The sequence below is a fragment of the Balaenoptera borealis genome (genome assembly GCF_965194805.1).
Source record: "Balaenoptera borealis genome assembly, chromosome: X".
Classification (NCBI taxonomy): Eukaryota; Metazoa; Chordata; class Mammalia; order Artiodactyla; family Balaenopteridae; genus Balaenoptera; species Balaenoptera borealis.
Window position 1 is genome coordinate 51979843 of NC_138881.1, and position 25018 is coordinate 52004860.

The following is a 25018-nucleotide window of genomic DNA, read 5'->3' on the forward strand; positions in this document are numbered from 1 at the left end:
TGCTGGCCTCTGCCACCACAGGCTCACCTCGCATTCCGTACAGCTCCCTCCCCACAGCCTGAGTGAGCCAGAGCCCCCAAATCAGCTGCTACTTTAACCCCGTCCTGTCTGAGTGAAGAACAGATGCCCTCAGGTGATCTACACGCAGAGGCAGGGCCAAATCCAAAGCTGAAACCCAGGAGCTGTGCGAACAAAGAAGAAAAAGGGAAATTTCTCCCAGCAGCCTCAGGGGCAGAAGATTAAATCACCACAATCAACTAGATGTACACTGCATCTGTGGAAAACCTGAATAGACAACGAATCATTCCTAAATAGAGGCAGTGGATGTTGGGAGCAAATATATATACACATTTTTTCCTTTTTCTCTTTTTCTGAGTGTGTTTCTGTATGTTTCTTTGTGTGATTTTGAGTGTATAGCTTTGCTTTTACCATTTGTCCTAAGGTTCTGTCTGTCCGTTTTTTGTTTTTGTTTTTTTGTATAGTTTTTAGTGCTTGTTACCATTGGTAGATTTGTATTTTGGTTTGATTGCTCTCTTCTTTCTTTTTTTTCCTTTTTTAAATTATTTTTAAATTTTTTTATTTTTAATAATAATTTTTAAATCTTATTCTAATAACATTATTTTATTTTTTCTTTCATTCTTTCTCTTTTTTTCTCTCTTTTCTTCTGAGCCATGTGGCTGACAGGGTCTTGGTGCTCTGGCCGGGTGTCAGAGCTGTGCCTCTGAGGTGGGAGTGCCGAGTTCAGGACATTGGTCCACCAGAGACCTCCCGGCTCCATGTAATATCAAACCGTAAAAGCTCTCCCAGAGATCTCCATCTCAATGCTAAGACCCAGCTCCACTCAACGACCAGCAAGCTACAGTGCTGGAGAGCCTATGCCAAACAACTAGCAAGACAGCAAAACAACCCCACCCATTAGCAGAGAGGCTGCCAAAAATCATCATGTCACAGACACCCCCAAACACACCACCAGACACAGTCCTGCCCATCAGAAAGACAAGATCCAGCCTCATCCACCAGAACACAGGCACTACTCCCTTCCACGAGGAAGCCTACACAACCCACTGAACCAACCTTAGCCACTGGGGGAAGACACCAAAAACAATGGGAACGATGAACCTACAACCTGTGAAAAGGAGACCCCAAACACAGTAAGTGAAGCAAAATGAGAAGACAGAGGAACACACAGCAGATGAAGGAGCAAGGTAAAAACCCACCAGACCAAAGAAATGAAGACGAAATTGGCAGTCTACCTGATAAAGAATTCAGAGTAATGATAGTAAAGGTGAGGTAAAATCTTGGAAATAGAATGCAGAAAATAAAAGAAACATTTAATAATGACCTAGAAGAACTAAAGAGCAAACAATGATGAACAACACGATAAATAAAATTAAAAATTCTCTAGAAGGAAACAACAGCAGAATAACTGAGGCAAAAGGATAAGTGACCTGGAAGATAAAATAGTGGAAATAACTACTGCAGAGCAGAATAAAGAAAAAAAAAAATGAAAAGAATGGAGGACAGTCTCAGAGACCTCTGGGACAACAGTAGATGCACCAACATTCGAATTATAGGGGTCCCAGAAGAAGAGAAAAAGAAAGGGACTGAGAAAATACTTGAAGAGATTATAGTTGAAAGTTGCCTAATATGGGAAAGGAAATAGTTAATCAAGTCCAGGAAGCACAGAGAGTCCCATACAGGATAAATCCAAGGAGAAACACGCCAGGACACATATTAATCAAACTACCAAAAATGAAATACAAAGAAAAAATATTAAAAGCAGCAAGGGAAAAACAACAAATAACATACAAAGGAATCCCCATAACGTTAACAGCTGATCTTTCAGCAGAAACTCTGCAAGCCAGAAGGGAGTGGAAGGACATATGTAAAGTGATGAAAGGGAAAAACCTACAACCAAGATTATTCTACCCACCAAGGACCTCATTCAGATTTGATGGAGAAATTAAAACCTTTACAGACAAGCAAAAGCTAAGAGAATTCAACACCACCAAACAGCTTTACAACAAATGCTACAGGAACTACTCTAGGCAGGAGACACAAGAGAAGGAAAAGACCTAGAATAACACAATGAACACAATTAAGAAAATGGTAATAGGAACATACATATCGATAATTACCTTAAATGTATAAGGATTAAATGCACCAACCAAAAGACATAGACTGGCTGAATGGATACAGAAACAAGACTGGTATATATGCTGCCTACAGGAGACCCACTTCAGACACTTAGGTACACATACAGACTGAAAGTGAGGGGATGGAAAAGGATATTCCATGCAAATGGAAATCAAAAGAAAGCTGGAGTAGCAATTCTCATATCAGACAAAATAGACTTTAAAGTAAAGACTATTACAAGAGACAAAGAAGGACACTACATAATGATCAAGGAATCAATCCAAGAAGAAGATATAACAAGTGTAAATATTTATGCACCCAACATAGGAGCACCTCAATACATAAGGTAAAAGCTAACAGCCATAAAAGGGGAAATTTACAGAAACATAATGATAGTAAGGGACTTTAACACCTCACTTTCACCAATGGACAGCTCATCCAAAATGAAAATAAATAAGGAAACACAAGCTTTAAATGATACTTTAAACAAGATGGACTTAATTGATATTTATAGGACATTGCATCCAAAAACAACAGAATACACTTTCTTCTCAAGTGCTCATGGAACATTCTCCAGGATAGATCATATCTTGGGTCACAAATCAAACCTTGGTAAGTTTAAGAAAATTGAAATCATATCAAGTATCTTTTATTGACCACAATGCTATGAGACTAGGAATAAATTACAGATAAAAATCTGTAAAAAATAGACACATGGAGGCTAAACAATACACTACTTAATAACTAGGAGATCACTGAAGAAATCAAAGAGGAAATCAAAAAATACAGAGAAAGAAATGACAATGAAAACACGATGACCCAAACCTGATGGGATGCAGCAAAAGCAGTTCTAAGAGGGAAGTTTATAGCAATACGATGCTACCTCAAGAAACAAGAAACATCTCAAATAAACAACAACCTAACTTAACAACTAAAGGAATTAGAGAAAGAAGAACAAAAGAACCCTCAAAGTTAGCAGAAGGAAAGAAATCATAAAGATCAGATGAGAAATAAATAAAAAAGAAAGGAAGCAAACAATAGCAAAGATCAATAAAAGTAAAAGCTCGTTCTTTGAGAAGATAAAAAAAAAATGATAACCATTAGCCAGACTCATCAAGAAAAAAGGGAGAAGACTCAAATCAGTAGAATTAGAAATGAAAAAGGAGAAGTAACCACTGACACTGCAGAAATACAAAGGATCATGAGAGATTGCTACAAGCATCCATATGCAAATGAAATGGACAACCTGGAAGAAATGGACAAATACTGCGGAAAGTACAACCTTCTGAGACTGAACCAGGAAGAAATAGAACATATAAACAGACCAATCACAAGCACTAAAGTTGAGAATGTGATTAAAAATCTTCCAACAAACAAAAGCCCAGGATCGGATGGATTCACAGGTGAATTCTTTCAAACATTTAGAGAAGAGGTAACACCTGCTGTTCTCAAACTCTTCAAAAATATAGCAGAGGGAGGAGCACTTCCAAGCCCATTCTACGAGGCCACCATCACCCTGATACCAAAACCAGACAAAGATGTTACAACGAAAGAAAACTACAGGCCAATATCACTGATTAACATAGATGCAAAGATTCTCAACAAAATACTAGCAAACAGAATCCAAAAGCACATTGGAAGGATCATACACCATGATCACGTGGGGTTTATCCCAGGAATGCAAGGATTCTTCAATATATGCAAATCAATCAATGTGATACACCACATTAACAAACTGAAGGCTTAAAAACCTATGATCTCAATAGATGCAGAAAAAGCTTTTGACAAAATTCAACACCCAGTTATGATTAAAATCCCTCCATAAAGTAGGCAAAGAGGGAACTTACCTCAACATAATAAAGGCCATATATGACAAGCCCAGAGCCAACTTCATTCTCAATGGTGAAAAACTGAAACAATTTTCACTAAGATCAGGAACAAGACAAGGTTGTCCACTCTCACCACTATTATTCAATATAGTTTTTGAAGTTTTAGCCTGAGCAATCAGAGAAGAAAAATAAATAAAAGGAATCCAAATTGGAAAAGAAGAAGTAAAGCTGTCACTGTTTGCAGATGACATGATACTATACATAGAGAATCCTAAAGATGCTACCAGAAAACTTCTAGAGCTAATCAATGAATTTGGTAAAGTAGCAGGATACAAAATTAATGCATAGAAATCTCTGGCATTCCTATACACTAATGATGAAAAATCTGAAAGCGATATTAAGGAAACACTCCCATGTACCACTGCAACGAAAAGAATAGAATACCTAGGAATAAACCTACCCAAGGAGACAAAAGACCTGTATGCAGAAAACTATAAAACACTGGTGAAAGAAATTAAAGATGATACAAACAGATGGAGAGATATTCCATGTTCTTGGACTGGAAAAATCAACCTTGTGAAAATGATTATACTACCCAAAGCAATCTACAGATTCAATGCAATCCCTATCAAACTACCAATGGTATTTTTCGCAGAATGAGAACAAAAAAGTTCACAATTTGTATGGAAACACAAAAGACCCCGAATAGCCAAAGCAATCTTGAGAAAGAAACATGGAGCTGGAGGAATCAGGATCCCAGACTTCAGACTATACTACAAAGTTACAGTAATTAAGACAGTACGGTACTGACACAAAAACAGAAATATAGATCCATGAAACAGGATAGAGAGCCCGGAGATAAACCCACACACATATGGTCACCTTATTTTTGATAAAGGAGGCAAGAATATACAATGGAGAAAAGACAGCCTCTTCAATAAGTGGTGCTGGGATAACTGGACAGCTACATGTAAAAGAATGAAATTAGAGCACTCCCTAACACCATACACAAAAATAAACTCAAAATAGATTAAAGACCTAAACATAAGGCCAGACACTCTAAAACTCTTACAGGAAAACATAGGTGGTACACTCTATGACATAAATCACAGCAAGATCCTTTTTGACCCACCTCCTAGGGTAACGGAAATAAAAACAAAAATAAACAAATGGGACCTAATGAAACTTAAAAGCTTTTGCACATGAAAGGAAACCTTAAATAAGATGAAAAGACAACCCTCAGATTGGGAGAAAATATTTGCAAATGAAGCAAGTGACAGTGGATTTATCTCCAAATTTTAGAAGCAGCTCATGCAGCTCAATATCAAAAAAACAAACAACCCAGTCCAAAAATGGGCAGAAGACCTAAATAGACATTTCTCCAAAGAAGATATACCGATTGCCAAGAAGCACTTGAAAGAAGGCTCAATGTCACTAATCATTAGAGAAATGCAAATCAAAACTACAATGATGTATCACCTCACACCAGCCAGAATGGCCATCATCAAAAAATCTACAAACAATAAATGCTGGAGAGGGTGTGGAGAAAAGTGAACCCTCTTGCACTGTTGGTGGGAATGTAAATTGATACAGCCACTATGGAGAACAGTATGGAGGTTCCTTAAAAAACTAAAAATAGAACTACCATACAACCCAGCAATCCCAATACTGGGCATATACTCTGAGAAAACCATAATTCAAAAGGAGTCCTGTACCACAGTGTTCATTTCAGCTCTATTTACAATAGCCAGGACATGGAAACAACCTAAGTGTCCATTGACAGATGAATGGATAAAGAAGATGTGGCACATATATACAATGGAATATTACTCAGCCATAAAAGGAAATGAAATTGAGTTATTTGTAGAGGTGGATGGACCTAGAGTCTGTCATAAAGAGTGAATTAAGTCCATAAGAGTAAAACAAATACCATATGCTAACACATTTATATATGAAATGTAAAAAAAAAGGTCTGAAGAATCTAGGGGCAGGACAGGAATAAAGACACAGACGTAGATAATGGACTTGAGGACACGATGGGGGAAGGGCCAACTGGGATGAAGTGAGAGAGTGGCATGGACGTATATATACTAACAAATGTGAGATAGACAGCTATCGGGAAGCAGCTGCATAGTTCAGGGAGATCAGCTCGGTGCTCTGTGACCACATAGAGGGGTGGGATAGGGAGGGTGGGAGGGAGATGCAAGATGGAAGAGATATGGGTATATATGTATATGTATAGCTGATTCACTTTTTTACAAAGCAGAAACTAACACACCATTGTAAAGCAATTATACTCCAATAAAAATGTTTAAAAAAATTAAAAAATAAAAGTACCAAAAAAAAAATTCATTGCCATACCCAAGATCATATAACTTTTCTTTTAAGTTATCCTCTAGGAATTTTATAGGTTTTCATTTTACATGTAGATGTCTGTGATCAAGTTTTAGGTAATTTTTGTGAAGGTGATAAAATCCGTGTCTAGATTCCTTTTTTTTTTTTTTTAAGTTTGGATGTGCATGTCCAGTTGTTCCAGCATTTGTTGAAAAGTTTATCTTTGCTCCACTGCATTGTCTTTGCTACTTTGTCAAATATCAGTTGACTAAATTCATCTGGGTCTATTTCTGGGCTCTCTATTCTGTTCCATTGATCTACTTGTATATTATTTTGCCAATAGCAAACTGTCTTGGTTACTGTAGGTTTATAGTAAGTCTTGAAGTTCAGTAGTGTCAGTCCTCCATTGTTCTTATCATTCAATATTGTGTTGGTTAGTATGGGTCTTTTGCCTCTCTATATAAACTTTATAATCATTTTCTTGATATTTATAAAATAACTTGCTGGGATTTTGACTGGGTTTGCACTGAATCTATAGATCAAGTTGGGAAGAACTAAATATTGAGTCTTCCAATCCATGAAGAAGGGCTATCTCTCTATTTATTTAATCTTCTTTGAGTTCCTTCATCAGAATTTTGTAGATTTCCTCATGTATATCTTGTACATGTTTTATTAAATTTATACCTATGTGATTTTTTTTCAAGTGCTAATATAAAGTGGTATTATTTTAAAATATATTTTTTATATTTGAATTATAATTAAACTATAATTTATAATTAAATTTAATTTAATTGGGTATTAATTTCAAATTCTACTTGTTCATTATTGGTATATAGGGAATCGATTGACTTCTGTATATTAACCTTGTATCCTGCAACCTTGATATAATTGCTTATTACTCCCAGGAGATTTTCTGTCCAGTCTTCCATGTTTTCTACATATAATCATGTCATCTGTAAACAAAGACAGTTTTATGTCTTCCTTCCCAATCTGTATACCTTTTATTTCCTTTTCTTGTCTATTACATTAGCTAGGACTTCCAGTATGATGTTGAAAAGGAGTGGTGACAGGGGACATCCCTGCTTTGTTCCTCATCTTAGGCTTTGAGATGCTCACCATTAGTTATGATGTTATCTGTAGGATTTTTGAAGATATTCTTTATCAAGTTGAGGAAGTTCCCTTCTATTCCTAGTTTACTGAGAGAATGTTGGATATTGTCAAATGCTCTTTCTGCAACTGCTGACATTATGACTTTTCTTTTAGCATGTTTCTGTGATGGATTACATTAATTGATTTTCAAATGTTGTACCACCCTTGCATACCTGGAATAAATCCCCCGTCGTTATGGTGTATAATTCTTTTCTTTTCACTTTTATTTATTCAGTTTATTGTTTGAGCACCCACCTGCCCTCAGGGACAGGAATTCCCCTGATTTCCCGAAGCCTCCTCCAACCACCCTACTTGGGCAGGAACACTAGGGACTTAGTTCAAAGAAGACTGGTCCTGCTGCAAGAACCCAGGAAGAGAGAGAAAACCAGGAAGCACGACCAGTCCACTAACACCGTGGCTTGTGTCTCTGCCACATGAGGTTACAGGTGGTCCTGCACATTCTGATGGCAGGAAATTTGTTCATGTTGCTATGATACTCCTATTAACTCAGCTCTTTTCTTTGAATCACCCCTGCAGCATCCCCGAGCTCTCAGGATGCTTCTCTTTTAGATCACACTCCCATCCATACTCAACCCTTTCCACCTAATGCTTAGCACAGTGCCAGGTGGGCCACATTGGAGAAGAACCCAGCCCCAGCCTCCTGAGGTGCTGGAATAAATCTTCCCCATGGAGCCTGGTTCACTCCCCATGCATGGGACCACCTCAGCACATCCCAACAAGAGATCTCCTCATTGCACATAAAGGGAAAAGGCAAATGTTGATAAGCAACACACATTTTACATACCTACACCTACGCCTACACACAAACTTTCACTGGCAAGGATTGCCTGTTTGCCTTAAATTTTCATCACTTAGGGAGTCTTTTAAATCCTTCTCTACAATGAAGCAGTATCCTCCAAGGGAATGTTCTTGGCTTTACAGTAGAAATGGCACCTCATTCCAATACTAAGTTTTCATAAAGAAAAGTCTGCTCCAAGACTATGGCTATTGAGTGAGCCCAGGTAATCATTATTCAGGGCTTGAATGCTCATGGGGGAGAGTTAATCAGCCATTTGCATCTTCCCCAGCATCTGGTAGTTTTACCCAGCGTTAACATTTTTTTTAAATTTGTAACACATGTAACTGCAAAGGATAAATATCCAAAATATATAAAGGGTGCCAATGGTCAAGAAAGAGTGTAGTAGAAAAATGGTCATTTCACACAAAGGATTAATATCCAAAATATATAAAGGATGCCAATAATTCTTTTTTTTAATTTTTGGATTTGATTTGATAATACTTTGTTGAGGACTTTCATATCTACCTTCATGAAACGTATTGGTTTGTACTTCTTTTTCAAACTGTTTTAATGATTCTGGTTCCTTTGCCTTACTATATACATTTCAGAATATTGACAATATCTCCAAAAATCTTTCTGGAATTTTGATAGGAAATGCATTATATCCATATAACAATTTGAGGAGAACGGACATCTTTACTATATTAAGTTTTCCAATCCATGACTATCTTATGTCTTCCCATTTATTTAGTCTTTTATTTCTTTCAGCAGTGTTTTATAGTTTTCAGCACACAAGACCTATATATATTTTGTTAGATTGTCACTTAAGTATTTCTTTTTTTATTAGATTGGTTAGATGGAATGTTTCCTGGTCACATTTTTTTTTTATTGTGGTAAAAAAGACATAACATTAAAATTACCATCTCAACCATTTTTAAGTGTAAAGTTCAGTAGTGTTAGGTATCATTACATTATTGTGCAACAGATCTCTAGAACTCTATTTTGCAACACTGAAACTGTACACTTACTAAACATAAATTCCCTCCTCACCTGCACCCAGACCTTGGCAACCACCCCTCTACTTCCTGTTTTTCTGATTTTGACTACTTTAGATACTTCATAGGAGTGGAATAATACAACAGTTGGCCTTTTATGACTGACTGATTTCACTTAGTATAATATCCTCAAGGTTCTTCCACGTTGTAGCATGTGACAGAATGCCCTTCTTTTTTAAGGCTGCATAATACTCCATTTTGTTGTATATACCAAATATCCTTTATCCATTTCTGTGTCAATGGACATTTGGGTCACTTCTAACTCTTGGCTATTGTGAATAATGCTGTGATTAACGTGGGTATGCGAAAGTTCTTAGAGATATTGAATTATTTTGGATATAAATCTAGAAGTAGGATTGCTGTACCATATGGTAATTCTATATTTAATTTTTTGAAGGACTGCCAAATTATTTTCAACAGTGAGTACATCATTTTATATTCCCACCAGCAATGCACAAAGGTTCCAACTTCTCTAAATCCCTGCTGATTGATCTTTTTTACCATGTTTTTGATAGTAACAATCCTAATGGGTGTGAAGTAGTATCTCACTGTGGTATGATTTGCATTTCCCTTATGATCAGTGATGTTGAAGGCTTATTGTCCTTCTTGTGCTTATTGGCCATCTGTATACCTTCTTTGGAGAAGCATTTATTTAAGTCCTTTGCCCATTTTTGAGTAGGATTATTTGTTTTTTTGTTGTTGAGCTTTTAGAAGTTCATTATATACTCTGGATATTAACCTCATACTATATATATGACTTGCAAATGTTTTCCCATTTTCTAGTTTGACTTTTCACTCTCTTGATAGTACCATTTTTTTGAGGGGGGGGCACGCCATGCGGGATCTTAGTTCCCTGACCAAGGATTGAACCCATATCCCCTGCAGTGGAAGCATGGAGTCTTAACCACTGGACCACCAGGGAAGTCCCGATAGTACGCTTTCATGCACAAATGCACAAAAGTTTTCAATTGTGATCAAGTCCATTTTACCTAGTTTTTCCTTTTGGTCCACTCTTGGTGTCATATCCAAGAAACCAATGCCAAATCTAATGTTATGAAGATTTTCTCTATCTTTACAAATTTTATAGTCTAGCGCCTACATTTAGGTTTTTAATCAATTTTTAGTTAATTTTTGTATTTGGTGTAAGGTAAGGGTCCAACTTCATTCTTTTGCTGTGGATATCCAGTTTTCCCAGTACCATTTGTTGAAAAAACTGTCCTTTCCCCATTGAATGGTCTTGCAACTCTCATTGAAAACCTATTGACTATATATGTGAGGGATTATTTTTAGGCTCGCTATACTATTCCATTGGTCTATATGTCTGTCCATATGCTAGTACACTATTTTGATTACTGTTGAGTTGTAGTAAGATTTGAAATCAGAAAGTGTGAGTCCTTCAACTTTGTTCTTGTAATTTAAGATTGTTTTCTGGCTAATCAGGATCTCAAGCATTATATTTAGGGGAATGATTATAAACAGTATACACATTTTTGTTTCTGTATCCCTTTTTTCATTACTAGTACATGCAAAAACAATCGATTTTTGTACATTCATCTTGTATCCTGTAATCATGCTGAACTCACCTATTAGTTCTAAAAGGATTTTTACAAAATTGTTATTAGATTCCTTGGGCTTTTGAGCTTATCCATTATTTTTTTTTTAAATTCCTATTATCTTATTTTTCAGTTGTATAATTTCCAATTGGTTCTATGTTTTCAGTTTCTTTTCTGAGTTTTTTCATTTGTAAATGTTTGTTGAAGAATTTTAATGATGGCTATCTAAAATCTTTGTCAGACAATTCTAACATCACTGTTATCTTTCTGTTGATGTCTACTGAATGCTTTTTTCATTTAAGTTGATACTTATTCTTGGTATGATGAGTAATTTTCAACTGAAACTTAAGAAATTTTGGTAATATTGTTATGAGACTCTGGTGCTTATTTAAACCTTTATTTTAGCAAGCTATGACACTGTTCTGGCAGAGGAAATGTGGGTGCTTCTTATTAGTGCCAGGAGGAAACAGAGTTTAAGGTTCCCCACATGGCTTCCACTGACACTCAAGTTGGGGAGGGCCCCCACAGTACTGCTGCATGGGAGTGGGGATTCAAGCACCTCACTAGTGTTATACTGATAGTACCCCAGCTGGAGTGGGCAGACGTACTTCATTACTTCTCCCCATGTAAATTCTAATGATGCCATAGGGTTTGGTCTCATTAATGCTGGGTGGTAGTTAAATTCATGACTCTCCACTAGGCCTCCTTCAATACCATCAAACTGGGGAGAGGGAAAGGTAACTAATTATCAATGAGTGGAGGTGGAAGTCCAGGTTCCCCACATGATCTCTATTGACACTATCAGGAGGAGAGTATCTGGTGGGGATAAAAATCCCAGCTCCTCACTTGACCTTCTCTGACACCACTCTGGGGAGAGGATATAGGGGCACTTGGGTGCTTTGTTACAGCTTGATGGGGGTAGAAATCTAGGCTCTTTACTTGGCCTTTGCTAGATAGGTAGGGCCACAGTTTGTTTTTGTAGTGTTTGACTGGAGGAGAACAGTTATTATCTAACTAAGGCTGCCCATTTTTTGGTCCTTTGGCTAAAGAGGGCAGGCTTCACATATGTCTTTTTCTTCTGTCTCCTTGATGTTTCTTGGTTGCCAACTTCTTCAGCTTCAAGTCTAGAATATATAAAGCAAACAAAACAAAACAAAAAAACCAAAAACCATGGAACTAACCATTGTGTTTTCCTTTAGTTCTGTGGACCATAGTTGGTCTGCCATCTTCTTTCCAACTTTTGTAGTAGCTTAATGTTTGTTTTATAATATCCAGGGATTTTAGTTTTACTTAGTGGGAGAAGTAGGGAAAAACATTTCTCCTACATCTTTCCCTTAATAGGTATTTTCTGTTGCTTTTTGGTAACAAAAAAATACCTATCATTGGTGATATCACTGAAAAGGGTGAAGTAGGGATCTCCAAAACTCTGTCCCCTCACTAAAGCAATGATCAAGCAGGCAATAATCAACTTATTTTAAACTTCAAAATCTAAGCGAAAGCTTACAACAATCAGTGGAAGGCTTAATCAAAGAAAAACCTGCTAAATTTTGGTAAGAGAGTATTATAACATATTGACTTACCTGCCTTCCAGTCTCACTCTCCAGCTTACCAGAAACTTTGGGAATGGCAGTTCACGTTAACAGTGTGGCTTTCTGGTGCCAGAGGGGACAACACAGACCTTGTTATTAAATTAAATTAAATTGTTATTAAATTATTAAATTAAATTAAATTGTTATTAAATTATTGTGGTTGTATATTTTGACCTCCCTGGTAGCTCCTCCTGGATGAGCTCAGGGGCTCTTTTTGTCCACTTCAGAACTTTTTCAGGGCTAGAGTGGCCTTACTGACATTGTCAAAAAATTTAAAGGCAAATATACCATCCACAGCCACCTGAGGGAAGGGATAATATATGGGGCAAACAGCAGACAGACTGAAAAGCCTAGGAAGAGGCTTGGCAAGGAGATACATGGGAAAATAAGGGCACTGAAAAGCTCCTGTATATACCAGGGAAAGTAGACAGCCAGGTACATGACCAGAGCTGGACACACGTTCAGAAAATATCTGACAAGAACCTAAGCTTTCATCTGTTGCTGATTACTAGGTTCTGCCCAAGCAGGAAGTGATGGTTAAGGAAGTGTTATAAATGATCTGGTTAAGCACTGAAGGTATACACCAATACAGAGTCAATCTGCACAGACAGGAGACTATTTTTATTTTTGGCTTTTAAAGAAATCTCTGTCAAATCACTAGTTGACAACTAAGCTAATGGAAAGAGAATTCAGTCATGACTGATGACAATGAATATAGTCTTGACAAAAATAGCTTTCAAAAGCCACTAATCAGAAAACTACAACCCACAACAAGTAGCAACAACAAACTCTAAAGAGGGGAGAGAATCTGATTTCTGGAATTATCACATTATATTATTCAGCTGTCCAGTTTTCAACAAAAAATGAGGCATGGAAGAAAGCAAGAAAGGATGGCCCATTCACAGGAAAAAAAGAAACTAATATAAACTGTCCATGAGGAAGCCCAGACATTGGTCTTACTAGGAAAAGACTTTAAATCAATTGTCTTAAATATGCTAAAAGAACTAAAGGACAAGAGGTAAATGAAATCTCATGAAATAATGAGTATTAATAAAGAGAGAGAAATTATTATAAAAAAAGAACCAGATAGAAATTCCAGAGATGAAAAGTACAATAAGTGAAATGAAAAATTCACTGGAGGTACTCAACAACAGATTTGAGCAGTCAGAAGAATTACTTAACTCAAAGATAGGTTCACTGAAATTACCCACTCTAAGGGGCAGAAAGAAAAACAATAATGAAAAGTGAGGAACATAAGGGACCTGTGGGAGACCATGAGCATACCAACAAACACACAATGACAGTCCCAGAAGGAAAGAAGATAAAGAAAGGGGTAGGAAAAATATTCAAAGACATAACGGCCAAAAAAATCCTATATTTGATGAAAGATGAATCTGTGCATCTAAAAAGCTCAATAAACAATAAGAAGGATGAATTCAAAGGGATCCACACTGAGAGAGTATTGGGTAAGCAACAAAACAGAAGCTACTCACCACATACAAGGGATCCAGCCTCAATAATATTAACAGCTGATTTCTCATTATAAACCATGGAGGACAGAAGGCAGTAGGATAGTGTATTTAAAGTGCTAAAAGAAAAACACCTGTCAATCAAGAATTATGTATCTGGCAGATCTTTCTAAAATGAAGGAGAAATTAAGATATTTCTTGATAAGGCAGAGCTGAAGGAGATCATCATTAGTAGTCTCGAACTGTAAGAAAAGCTGTAAAGTAAACTTCAGGCTGAAATTAAAAGACACTATACAGTAAATCTAATCCAAACAAAAAATAAAGAATACCAGTAAAGGCAACTAATTAGATAAATATAAAAGCCAACATTATTGTGTTCTTGGTTCATAATTCTGCTTTTCTTTCCCCTTAAATAACTATGTCTTTGTTAATGGGTATACAATGTACAGAATGTAATTTGTGACAATAACATAAAGAGGGGAATGGAGCTCTATATAAGCAGAGATTTTGTACACTATTGAAGCAAAGTTGGCATGAATTAAAACTAGATTGTTATCAATTTAAGATGTGAATTGTAACTGCCGAGGTTAACGATAAGAGAATAACTAAAATATATACAGAAAAGTAAAGGACAGGAAAATCAAAATGATACACATAAAATTCAATTTAAGACAAAACAAAATAGTAATGGAGAAATTAAGGAACAAAAAAAGGTGTAAGATACAAAGAAAAGAACAGCAAAGTAGCAGAACTCCTCCTACCAGTAATTATTATAAATATAAATGGACTAAACTGTCCAACGACAATGCAAAAGTTGGCAACAGGGATAAAAACATCTGACTACATGCTGTCTTCAAGAGACTCACTTTTTTTTAACATCTTTATTGGAATATAATTGCTTTACAATGGTGTGTTAGTTTCTGCTTTATATTTATTTATTTATTTTTATTTTTGGCTGTGTTGGGTCTTCATTTCTGTGCGAGGGCTTTCTCCAGTCGCGGCAAGTGGGGGCCACTCTTCATCGCGGTGCGCGGGCCTCTCACTATCGTGGCCTTTCTTGTTGCGGAGCACAGGCTCCAGACGCGCAGGCTCAGTAGTTGTGGCTCACGGGCCCAGTTGCTCCATGGCACGTGGGATCTTCCCAGACGAGGGCTCGAACCTGTGTCCCCTGCATTAGCAGGCAGATTCTCAACCACTGAGCAACCAGGGAAGCCCAGTTTCTGCTTTATAAAAAGTGAATCAGTTACACATATACATATGTCCCCATATCTCTTCCCTCTTGCGTCTCCCTCCCTCCCACTCTCCCTATCCCACCCCTCTAGGTGGTCACAAAGCACGGAGCTGATCTCCCTGTGCTATGCAGCTGCTTCCCACTAGCTATCTATTTTACGTTTGGTACTGTATATATGTCCATGCCACTCTCTCACTTTGTCGCAGCTTACACTTCCCCCTCCCCATATCCTCAAGCCCATTCTCTAGTAGGTCTGTGGCTTTATTCCCGTCTTGCCACTAGGTTCTTCATGACCTTTTTTTATTCCTTAGATTCCATATATATGTGTTAGCATACTGTATTTGTTTTTCTCTTTCTGACTTACTTCACTCTGTATGACAGACTCTAACTCCATCCACCTCATTACAAATACCTCCATTTCATTTCCTTTTTTTGGCTGAGTAATATTCCATTGTATATATGTGCCACATCTTCTTTATCCATTCATCCGATGATGGACATTTAGGTTGCTTCCATGTCCTGGTTATTGTAAATAGAGCTGCAATGAACATTTTGGTACATGACTCTTTTTGAATTATGGTTTTCTCAGGGTATATGCCCAGTAGTGGGATTGCTGGGTTGTATGGTACTTCTATTTTAGTTTGTTAAGGAACCTCCATACTGTTCTCCATAGAGGCTGTATCAATTTACATTCCCACCAACAGTGCAAGAGGGTTCCCTTTTCTCTGCACCCTCTCCAGCATTTATTGTTTCTAGATTTTTTAATGATGGCCATTCTGACCGGTGTGAGATGATATCTCATTGTAGTTTTCATTTGCATTTCTCTAATGATTAATGATGTTGAGCATTCTTTCATGTGTCTGTTGGCAATCTGTATATCTTCTTTGGAGAAATGTCTATTTAGGTCTTCTGCCCATTTTTGGATTGGGCTGTTTGTTTTTTTGATATTGAGCTGCATGAGCTGCTTGTAAATCTTGGAGATTAATCCTTTGTCAGTAGCTTCATTTGCAAATATTTTCTCCCATTCTGAGGGTTGTCTTTTCGTCTTGTTTATGGTTTCCTTTGCTGTGCAAAAGCTTTTAAGTTTCATTAGGTCCCATTTGTTTATTTTCCTTTTTATTTCCATTTCTCTAGGAGGTGGGTCTGGCTGTGATTTATGTCATAGAGTGTTCTGCCTATGTTTTCCTCTAAGAGTTTGATAGTGTCTGGCCTTACATTTATGACTTTAATCCATTTTGAGTTTATTTTTGTGTATGGTGTTAGGGAATGTTCTAATATCATACTTTTAAATGTACCTGTCCAGTTATCCCAGCACCACTTACAGAAGAGGCTGTCTTTTCTCCACTGTATATTCTTGCCTCCTTTATCAAAGATAAGGTGACCATATGTGGCTGGCTTTATCACTGGGCTTTCTATCCTCTTCCATTGATCTATATTTCTGTTTTCGTGCCAGTACCACACTGCCTTGATTACTGTAGCTTTGTATATATAGTCTGAAGTCAGGGAGTGTGATTCCACAAGCTCTGTTTTTCTTTCTCAAGATTGCTTTGGCTATTCGGGGTCTTTTGTGATTCCATACAAATTGTGTAATTTTTTGTTCTAGTTCTGTGAAAAATGCCAGTGGTAGTTTGATAGGGATTGCATTGAAACTGTAGTTTGCTTTGGGTAGTATACTCATTTTCACAATATTGATTCTTCCAATCCAAAAACATGGTGTAACTCTCCATCTATTTGTATCATCTTTAATTTCTTTCATCAGTGTCTTATAATTTTCTGCATACAGGTCTTTTGTCTCCTTGGGGAGGTTTATTCCTAGGTATTTTATTCTTTTTGTTGCAATGGTAAATGGGAGTGTTTCTTTAATTTTACTTTCAGATTTTTCATCATTAGTGTATAGGAATGCTAGAGACTTCTGTGCATTAATTTTGTACCATGCTACTTTACCAAATTAATTGATTCGCTCTAGCAGTTTTCTGGTAGCATCCTTAGGATTCTCTATGTATAGTATAAAGTCATCTGCAAACTGTGACAGCTTTACTACTTCCTTTTTGATTTGGACTCCTTTTATTTCTTTTTCTTCTCTGATTGCTGTGGCTAAAACTTCCCAAACTATGTAGAATAATAGTGGTGAGAGTGGGCAGCCTTGTCTTGCTCCTGATCTTAGTGGACATGGTTTCAGTTTTTCACCACTGAGGATGATGTTGGCTGTGGGTTTGTCATATATGGCCTTTATTATGTTGAGGAAAGTTCCCTCTATGTCTACTTTCTGCAGGGTTTTTATCATAAATCAGTGTTGAATTTTGTCGAAAGCTTTCTGTGCACCTATTGAGAAGATCATATGGTTTTTCTCCTTCAGTTTGTTAATATGGTGTATCACATTGATTGATCTGCATATATTGAAGAATCTTTGCATTCCTGGGATAAACCCCACTTGATTATGGTGATTGATCCTTTTAATGTGCTGTTGGATTCTGTTTGCTAGTATTTTGTTGAAGATTATTGCATCTTTGTTCATCACTGATATTGGCCTGTAGTTTTCATTCCGTGTGACATCTTTGTCTGGTTTTGGTATCAGGGTGATGGTGGCCTCGTAGAATGAGTTCGGGAGTGTTCCTCCCTCTGCAATATTTTGGAAGAGTTTGAGAAGGATAGGTGTTAGCTCTTCTCTAAATGCTTGCTAGAGGTCACCTGTGAAGCCATCTGGTCCTGGGCTTTTGTTTGTTGGAAGATTTTTAATCACAGTTGCAGTATCAGTGCTTGTGATTGGTCTGTTCATATTTTCTATTTCTTCCTGGATCAGTCTCGGAAGGTTGTGCATTTCTAAGAATTGGTCCATTTCTTCCAGGTTGTCCATTTTATTGGCATAGAGTTGCTTGTAGTAATCTCTCATGATCCTTTGTATTTCTTCAGTGTCAGTTGTTAGTTCTCCTTTTTCATTTCTAATTCTATTGATTTGAGTCTTCTCCCTTTTTTCCTTGATGAGTCTGGCTAATGGTTTATCAATTTTGTTTATCTTCTCAAAGAACCACCTTTTAGTGTTATTGATCTTTGCTATTGTTTCCTTCATTTCTTTTTCATTTATTTCTGATCTGATCTTTATGATGTCTTTCCTTCTGCTAACTTTGGAGTTTTTTTGTTCTTCTTTCTCTAATTGCTTTAGGTGTAAGGATAGGTTGTTTATTTGAGATGTTTCTTTTTTCTTAAGGTAGCATTGTATTGCTATAAACTTCCCTCTAAGAACTGCTTTTGCTGCATCCCATAGGTTTTGGGTCGTCATGTTTCCACTGTCATTTGTTTCCAGGTATTTTTTGATTTCCTCTTTGATTTCTTCAGTGATCTCTTGGTTATTAAGTAGTATATTGTTTAGCCTCGATGTATTTGTATTTTTTACAGATTTTTTTTTCCTGTAATTGATATCTAGTCTCATAGCGTTGTGGTCGGAAAAGATACTTGATAGGATTTCAATTTTCTTAAATTTACCAAGGCTTGATTTGTGACCCAAGATATGATCTATCCTGGAGAATATTCCATGAGCACTTGAGAGGAATGTGTATTCTGTTGTTTTTGGGTGGAATGTCCGATAAATATCAATTAAGTCCATCTTGTTTAAAGTATCATTTAAAGCCTGTGTTTCCTTATTTATTTTCATTTTGGATGATCTGCCCACTGGTGAAAGTGGGAAGTTAAAGTCCCCTACTATGATTGTGTTACTGTTGATTTCCCATTTTATGGCTGTTAGCACTTGCCTTATGTATTGAGGTGCTCCTATGTTGGAGGCATGAATATTTACAATTGTTATATCTTCTTCTTGGATCGATCTGTTGATCATTATGTAGTGTCCTTCTTTGTCTCTTGTAACAGTCTTTATTTTAAAGTCTATTTTGTCTGATATGAGAATTGCTACTCCAGCTTTCTTTTAATTTCCATTTGCATGGAATATCTTTTTCCATCCCCTCACATTCAGTCTGTATGTTTCCCTAGGTCTGAAGTGGGTCTGCTGTAGACAGAGTATATATGGGTCTTGATTTTGTATCCATTCAGCCAGTCTGTGTCTTTTGGTGGGAGCATTTAATCATTTTACATTTAAGGTAATTATCGATATGTATGTTCCTATTACCATTTTCTTAATTGTTTTGGGTTAGTTATTGTAGGTCATTTCCTTCTCTTGTGTTTCCTGCCTAGAGAAGTTCCTTTAGCATTTGTTCTGAAGCTGGTTTGGTGGTGCTGAATTCTCTCAGCTTTTGCTTGTCTGTTAAGGTTTTAATTTCTCCATCAAATCTGAATGAGATCCTTGCTGGGTAGAGTAATCTTGGTTGTAGGTTTTTCTCCTTCATCACTTTAAATATGTTCTGCCACTCCCTTCTGGCTTGCACTTTCTGCTGAAAGTTCAGCTGTTAACCTTATGGGGATTCCCTTGTGTGTTATTTGTTGTTTTTCCCTTGCTGCTTTTAATATTTTGTCTTTATATTTAATTTTTGACAGTTTGATTAATATGTGTCTTGGCGTGTTTCTCCTTGGATTTATCCTGTATGGGACTCTGTGCTTCCTGGACTTGATTAACCATTTCCTTTCCCATATTAGGGAAGTTTTCAACTATAATCTCTTCAAATATTTTCTCAGTCCCTTTCTTTTTCTCTTCTTCTTCTGGGACCCCTATAATTCAAATGTTGGTGCATTTAATGTTGTCCCAGAGGTCTCTGAGACTGTCCTCAGTTCTTTTCATTCTTTTTTCTTTATTCTGCTCTGCAGTAGTTATTTCCACTCTTTTATCTTCCAGGTCATTTATCCGTTCTTCTGCCTCAGTTATTCTGCTATCGTTCCCTTCTAGAGTATTTTAAATTTCATTTATTGTGTTGTTCATCGTTGCTTGTTTACTCTTTAGTTCTTCTAGGTCCTTGTTAAATGTTTCTTGCATTTTGTCTATTCTATTTCCAAGATTTTGGATCATCTTTACTATCATGATTCTGAATTCTTTTTCAGGTAGATTTCTATTTCCTCTTCATTTGTTAGGTCTGGTGGGTTTTTGCCTTGCTCCTTCATGTGCTGTGTGTTTTTCTGTCTTTTCATTTTGCTTAACTTACTGTGTTTGGGGTCTCTTTTTCGCAGGCTGCAGGTTCATAGCTCCCGTTGTTTTTGGTGTCTGCCCTCAGTGGCTAAGGTTGGTTCAGTGGGTTCTGTAGGCTTCCTGGTGGAGGGGAGTAGTGCCTGTGTTCTGGTGGATGAGGCTGGATCTTGTCTTTCTGGTGGGCACGTCCACGTCTGGTGGTGTATTTTGGGGTGTCTGTGGCCTTATTATGATTTTAGGCAGCCTCTCTGCTAATGGATGGGGCTGTGTTCCTGTCTTGCTAGTTGTTTGGCATAGGGTGTCCAGCACTGTAGCTTGCTGGTCGTTGAGTGAAGCTGGGTCTTGCCATTGAGATGGAGATCTCTGGGAGATTTTCACCATTTGATATTACGTGGTGCTGGGAGGTCTCTTCTGGACCAGTGTCTTGAACTTGGCTCTCCCACCTCAGAGGCACCGCTCTGACGCCTGGCTGGAGCATCAAGAGCCTTTTGGCCACACGGCTCAGAATAAATGGGAGGAAAAAAAGAAAGAAAGAAAGAAAGAAGATAAAATAACATAAAGTAAAATAAAATAATTACAATATAAAATAAGAAAATATTAAGATTTTCAAAAAGTAAAAAAAACCAAAAAACAAAAAAACCGACGGGCAGAACCCTAGGACAAATGGTAAAAGCAAAGCTATACAGACAAAATCACACACAGTAGCATACACATACATACTCACAAAAAGAGAAGGGAAAAAATATATGTATCTTTGCTCCCAACGTCTACATCCTCAATTAATGATGATTCATTCTCTATTCAGGTATTCCACAGATGCAGGGTACATCAAGTTGACTGTGGAGATTTAATCCTGTACTCCTGCGCTTGCTGGGAGAAATTTCCCTTTTTCTTCTTTGTTCACACAGCTGCCAGGGTTCAGCTTTGGATTTGGACCCGCCTCTGCATGTAGGTCGCCTGAGGGCATCTGTTCTTTGCTCAGACAGGATGGGGGTAAAGAGCAGCTGATTTAGGGGCTCTGGCTCACTCAGGCCAGGGAGAGGGAGGGGTATGGAGTGCTGGGCGAGCCTGCGGCGGCAGAGGCCGGCATGACATTGCAACAGCCTGAGGCGCGCTGTGTGTTCTCCCGGGGAAGTTGTGCCTGGATCAACGAACACTGGCAGTGGCGGGCTGCACAGGCTCCTGGGAGGGGAAGTGTGGTTAGTGACCTGTGCTTGCACACAGGCTTTTGGGTGGCTGCAGCAGCAGCCTTAGCGTACCATGCCCGTCTCTGGGGTCTGCGCTGATAGCCTCGGCTTGCGCCCATCTCTGGAGCTCCTTTAAGCGGCGCTGTTAATCTCCTCTCCTCACGCACCAGGAAACAAAGAGGCAAGAAAACATCTCTTGCCTCTTTGGCAGCTCCAGACTTTTTCTCGGACTCCCTCCCGGCTAGCTGTGGCACACTTGCCCCTTCAGGCTGTGTTCACGCAGCCAACCCCAGTCCTCTCCCTGGGATTCGACTGAAGCACAAGCCTCAGCTCCCGGCCCCCACCCATCCCGACGGGTGAGCAGACAAGCCTCTTGGGCTGGTGAGTGCTGGTTGGCACTGATCCTCTGTGCGGGAATCTCTCCGCTTTGCCCTCCGCACCTCTGTTGCTGCACTCTCCTCCGTGGCTCCGAAGCTCCCCACCTCCACCACCCACAGTCTCCACCCACGAAGGGGCTTCTTAGTGTGTGGAAACCTTTCTTCCTTCACAGCTCCCTCCCACTGGTGCAGGTCCCATCCCTATTCCTTTGTCTCTGTTTTTTCTTTTTTCTTTTGCCCTACCCAGGCCTTTTGAGAAGTCTGAGGTCTTCTTCCAGCGTTCAGTAGGTGTTCTGTAGGAGCTGTTCCACATGTAGATGTATTTCTGATGTATTTGTGGATAGGAAGGTGATCTCCACGTCTTACTCTTCTGCCATCTTGAAGCTCCTCCCCCAAGAGACTCACTTTTGATTCAAAGTGAAATACTTGACTGAAGAGAAAAAGATATTCCATGCTAAGAGTAAACAAAAGAGAGCTGGTGCAGCTGTACTAATAAAGACAAAATAGGCATTAAGTCAAAAATTGTTACAAGAGACAAAGAAGGACATTATGTATTCATAAAAGAATAAATTCATCAAGAATATATAAATTATAATCACATAAGCACCTAACAATAAAGCCCAAAGTGTATGTAGCAAAAATTGATGGAATTGAAGGGAGAAATAGACAATTTCACAGTTGGTCAGAGACTTCACTATCCCACTTTCTATAATGGATAGAACAATGAGACGGAAGAGAAATAAGAAAACAGAAGACCTGAAAAACATCACATACCGAGTAACACTGACGTATAGAACATTATGTCTAAAACAGCAGAATCAACATTCTTCTCAAATGATTCATATCATTCACAAAATAGATATTCTCCAGGACAGAACACATGTTAGCCATAAAACAAGTCATTAAAATTTAAAAAGATTGAAATAATACAAAGTATGTTCTCTGATCAGAACTGAATAAAGTTAGAAATCAATTACAGTTAAAGAAGGACAACCAGAGAATTCACAAATAAATGGGGATTAAACAACACACTCTTAAACTATCAGTGGATCAAAGAAGGAATATAAAACATATTTTGGGATAGCTGATGTCAGCATCGTGGCGATGTGAGACAATCTCTTTGTCTATCCCCTTCAATCTACAACCAGTAAAACATCCATAACTCAGCAAAGGTTCCTTTGCTCAACACACCAGGACACTGAACAGTTCCATATATCTGTTCATTTAAAGGTGTGTGGACTGGAACAAATACAGGAGGTGAAACCAGATGAACAGTGGAGGAGGTGCCTGTGATCACAGTGCCCCATCTGCAGTGGCTAAGCGTGCAGCCTCAGAGAATCTGGTAGCAGCAGGGGAGGTGATGCACATGACACTGGCTTTCCAGCTTCAGTGTTGTCTGTGGCCACAGCAAACCAGGTATCAGCAGCAGTGGGGCCTGCAATCCCACCACTCCAGCCATGGAGGCACCTGTGATACTAGCCCCCCACTGTCAGTGGCAGAGCCCAAGAACTCAACAACCCTTGGACATGGCAGAGGTGCCTGTAACCCCAGGTCCACGACCCCAACCTGCTCTCCTGAGGAAGTGGTGCTTGTGACTGAGATGAACCCAGATGTTTTGGAGGCACCTGTCATCTTGGCAGCCCAGGCAGCAATGCTGAAGATAGCAGTGACACTGGCAGCAATAATGTACCAGTAAACCCAGAGGCACAAGGGCCTGGAAAGAAAGCACTGGGTGACATCTCTGGCAGAGATGGTGGATGGTTGAAAGTGCCCATTCTGAAATATAGCAAGAGGCAGCTCAGAATCAAGTTATAAAAACTTTACTAGACATCATGGGTATGCTCTATTCTTGGGCCAAATGAAATTTGTTGACCATTCTGAATGTTGTTTCCCTGAAGCCTGTAACAGATTCCAAACAAGATGGCAGAGTAGAAGGACTTCAGCTCACCTCCTATCATGAAAACACCAAAATCACAACTAACTGCTGAACAACTATTGATGAAACAGGATGGAACCTACCGAAAAAGGTATTTTACATACAAAGACAAAGAAGAAGTCACAATGAGACGGTACAAGGGGCACATTTGTGGTATAATCAAATCCATAACTGCCAAGGGGGGGACTCACGAACAGAAAATAATTATATTGCAGAGGTTCTCCCACAGGAGTGAGAGTTCTGAGACCCAGAACAGGATCCCCAGCCTGAGGGTCTGGCATTGGGAAGAGGAACCCCCAGAGCATTTGGCTTTGAAGGCCAGTGGGCTTGAGTGCAGAAGCTCCACAGGACTGGGGGAAACAGAGACTCCACTCTTGGAGGGCACACACAAGGTTCCATGTGCACTGGGGCCCAGGACAAAGCAGTGACTCCATAGAAGACTGGGCTAGACTTACCGGTGGGTCTTGGAGGGTCTCCTGGGGAGATGGGGGCTGGCTGTAGCTCACTGTGAGGGCAAGGACACTGGTGGCAGAGGGCCCAGGCAATATTGATTGGAGTGAGCTCTCCCGGAGGTCACCATTTAGGCACCAAGACCTGGCCTGACCTAAGAACCAGCAGGCTCCAGTTCTGGAATGCCTCACACCAAACAACCAGCAGGGTGAGGACACAGCCCCACCCATCAGTAGACAGGCTACCTAAAGTAATACTAAGATCACAGCCACCTCTAAACACACCCTTTGACATGGCCCTGCCCAACAGAAGGACAAGACCCAGCTCTACCCAACAGTGGGCAGACACAAGTCCCTCTCACCAGGAGGCCTGCACAAGCCCCTGGACCAAACTCACCCACCAGGGGGCAGACCACAGAAGCAAGAGGAACTATGAGCATGCAGGTTGCAGAAAGGAGACCACAAACAGAAATTTAGACAAAATGAGATGGCAGAGGAATATGGTCCAGAAGAAGGAAGAAGATAAAAACCCAGAACAACTAAGTGAAGTGGAGACAGGCAATCTACCTGAAAAATAATTCAGAGTAATAAGAGTAAAGATGATTCAAGATCTCAGAAAAAGAAAGGAGGCACAGATTGAGAAGATACAAGAAATGTTTAACAAACCTCTAGAAGATTTAAAGAACAAACAAACAGATGAAAAATACAATAACTGAAATGAAAAATAAACTAGAAGAAATCAGCAGCAGAATAACTGAGGCAGAAGAACAAATAAATGAGCTGGAAGACAGAGTGATGGAAATCAATGCCATGAAACAGAATAAAGAAAAAAGAATGAAAAGAAATGAGGACAGCCTCAG

At 38.7% G+C, this 25018-nt stretch overlaps 1 protein-coding gene across 7 annotated transcripts in view; it reads right to left on the reverse strand.

The window, feature by feature from the left end:
• MTMR8 (myotubularin related protein 8) overlaps positions 1 to 25018 on the reverse strand; it is a 228318-nt gene that overhangs the window by 76184 nt on the left and 127116 nt on the right. Inside the window, exon 13 of one of the 7 annotated variants that reach the window (XM_082376611.1) lies at positions 15661 to 22203. The exons of 5 other annotated variants lie outside the window; for them this stretch is intronic. In XM_082376611.1, the coding sequence (XP_082232737.1) occupies positions 21975 to 22203 (229 nt within the window). In that variant the 3' untranslated portion in view covers positions 15661 to 21974. Of the gene's footprint in view, positions 1 to 15660; positions 22263 to 25018 lie in introns of those variants that run through there. One more of the 7 variants, XM_082376613.1, reaches the window with a different exon arrangement.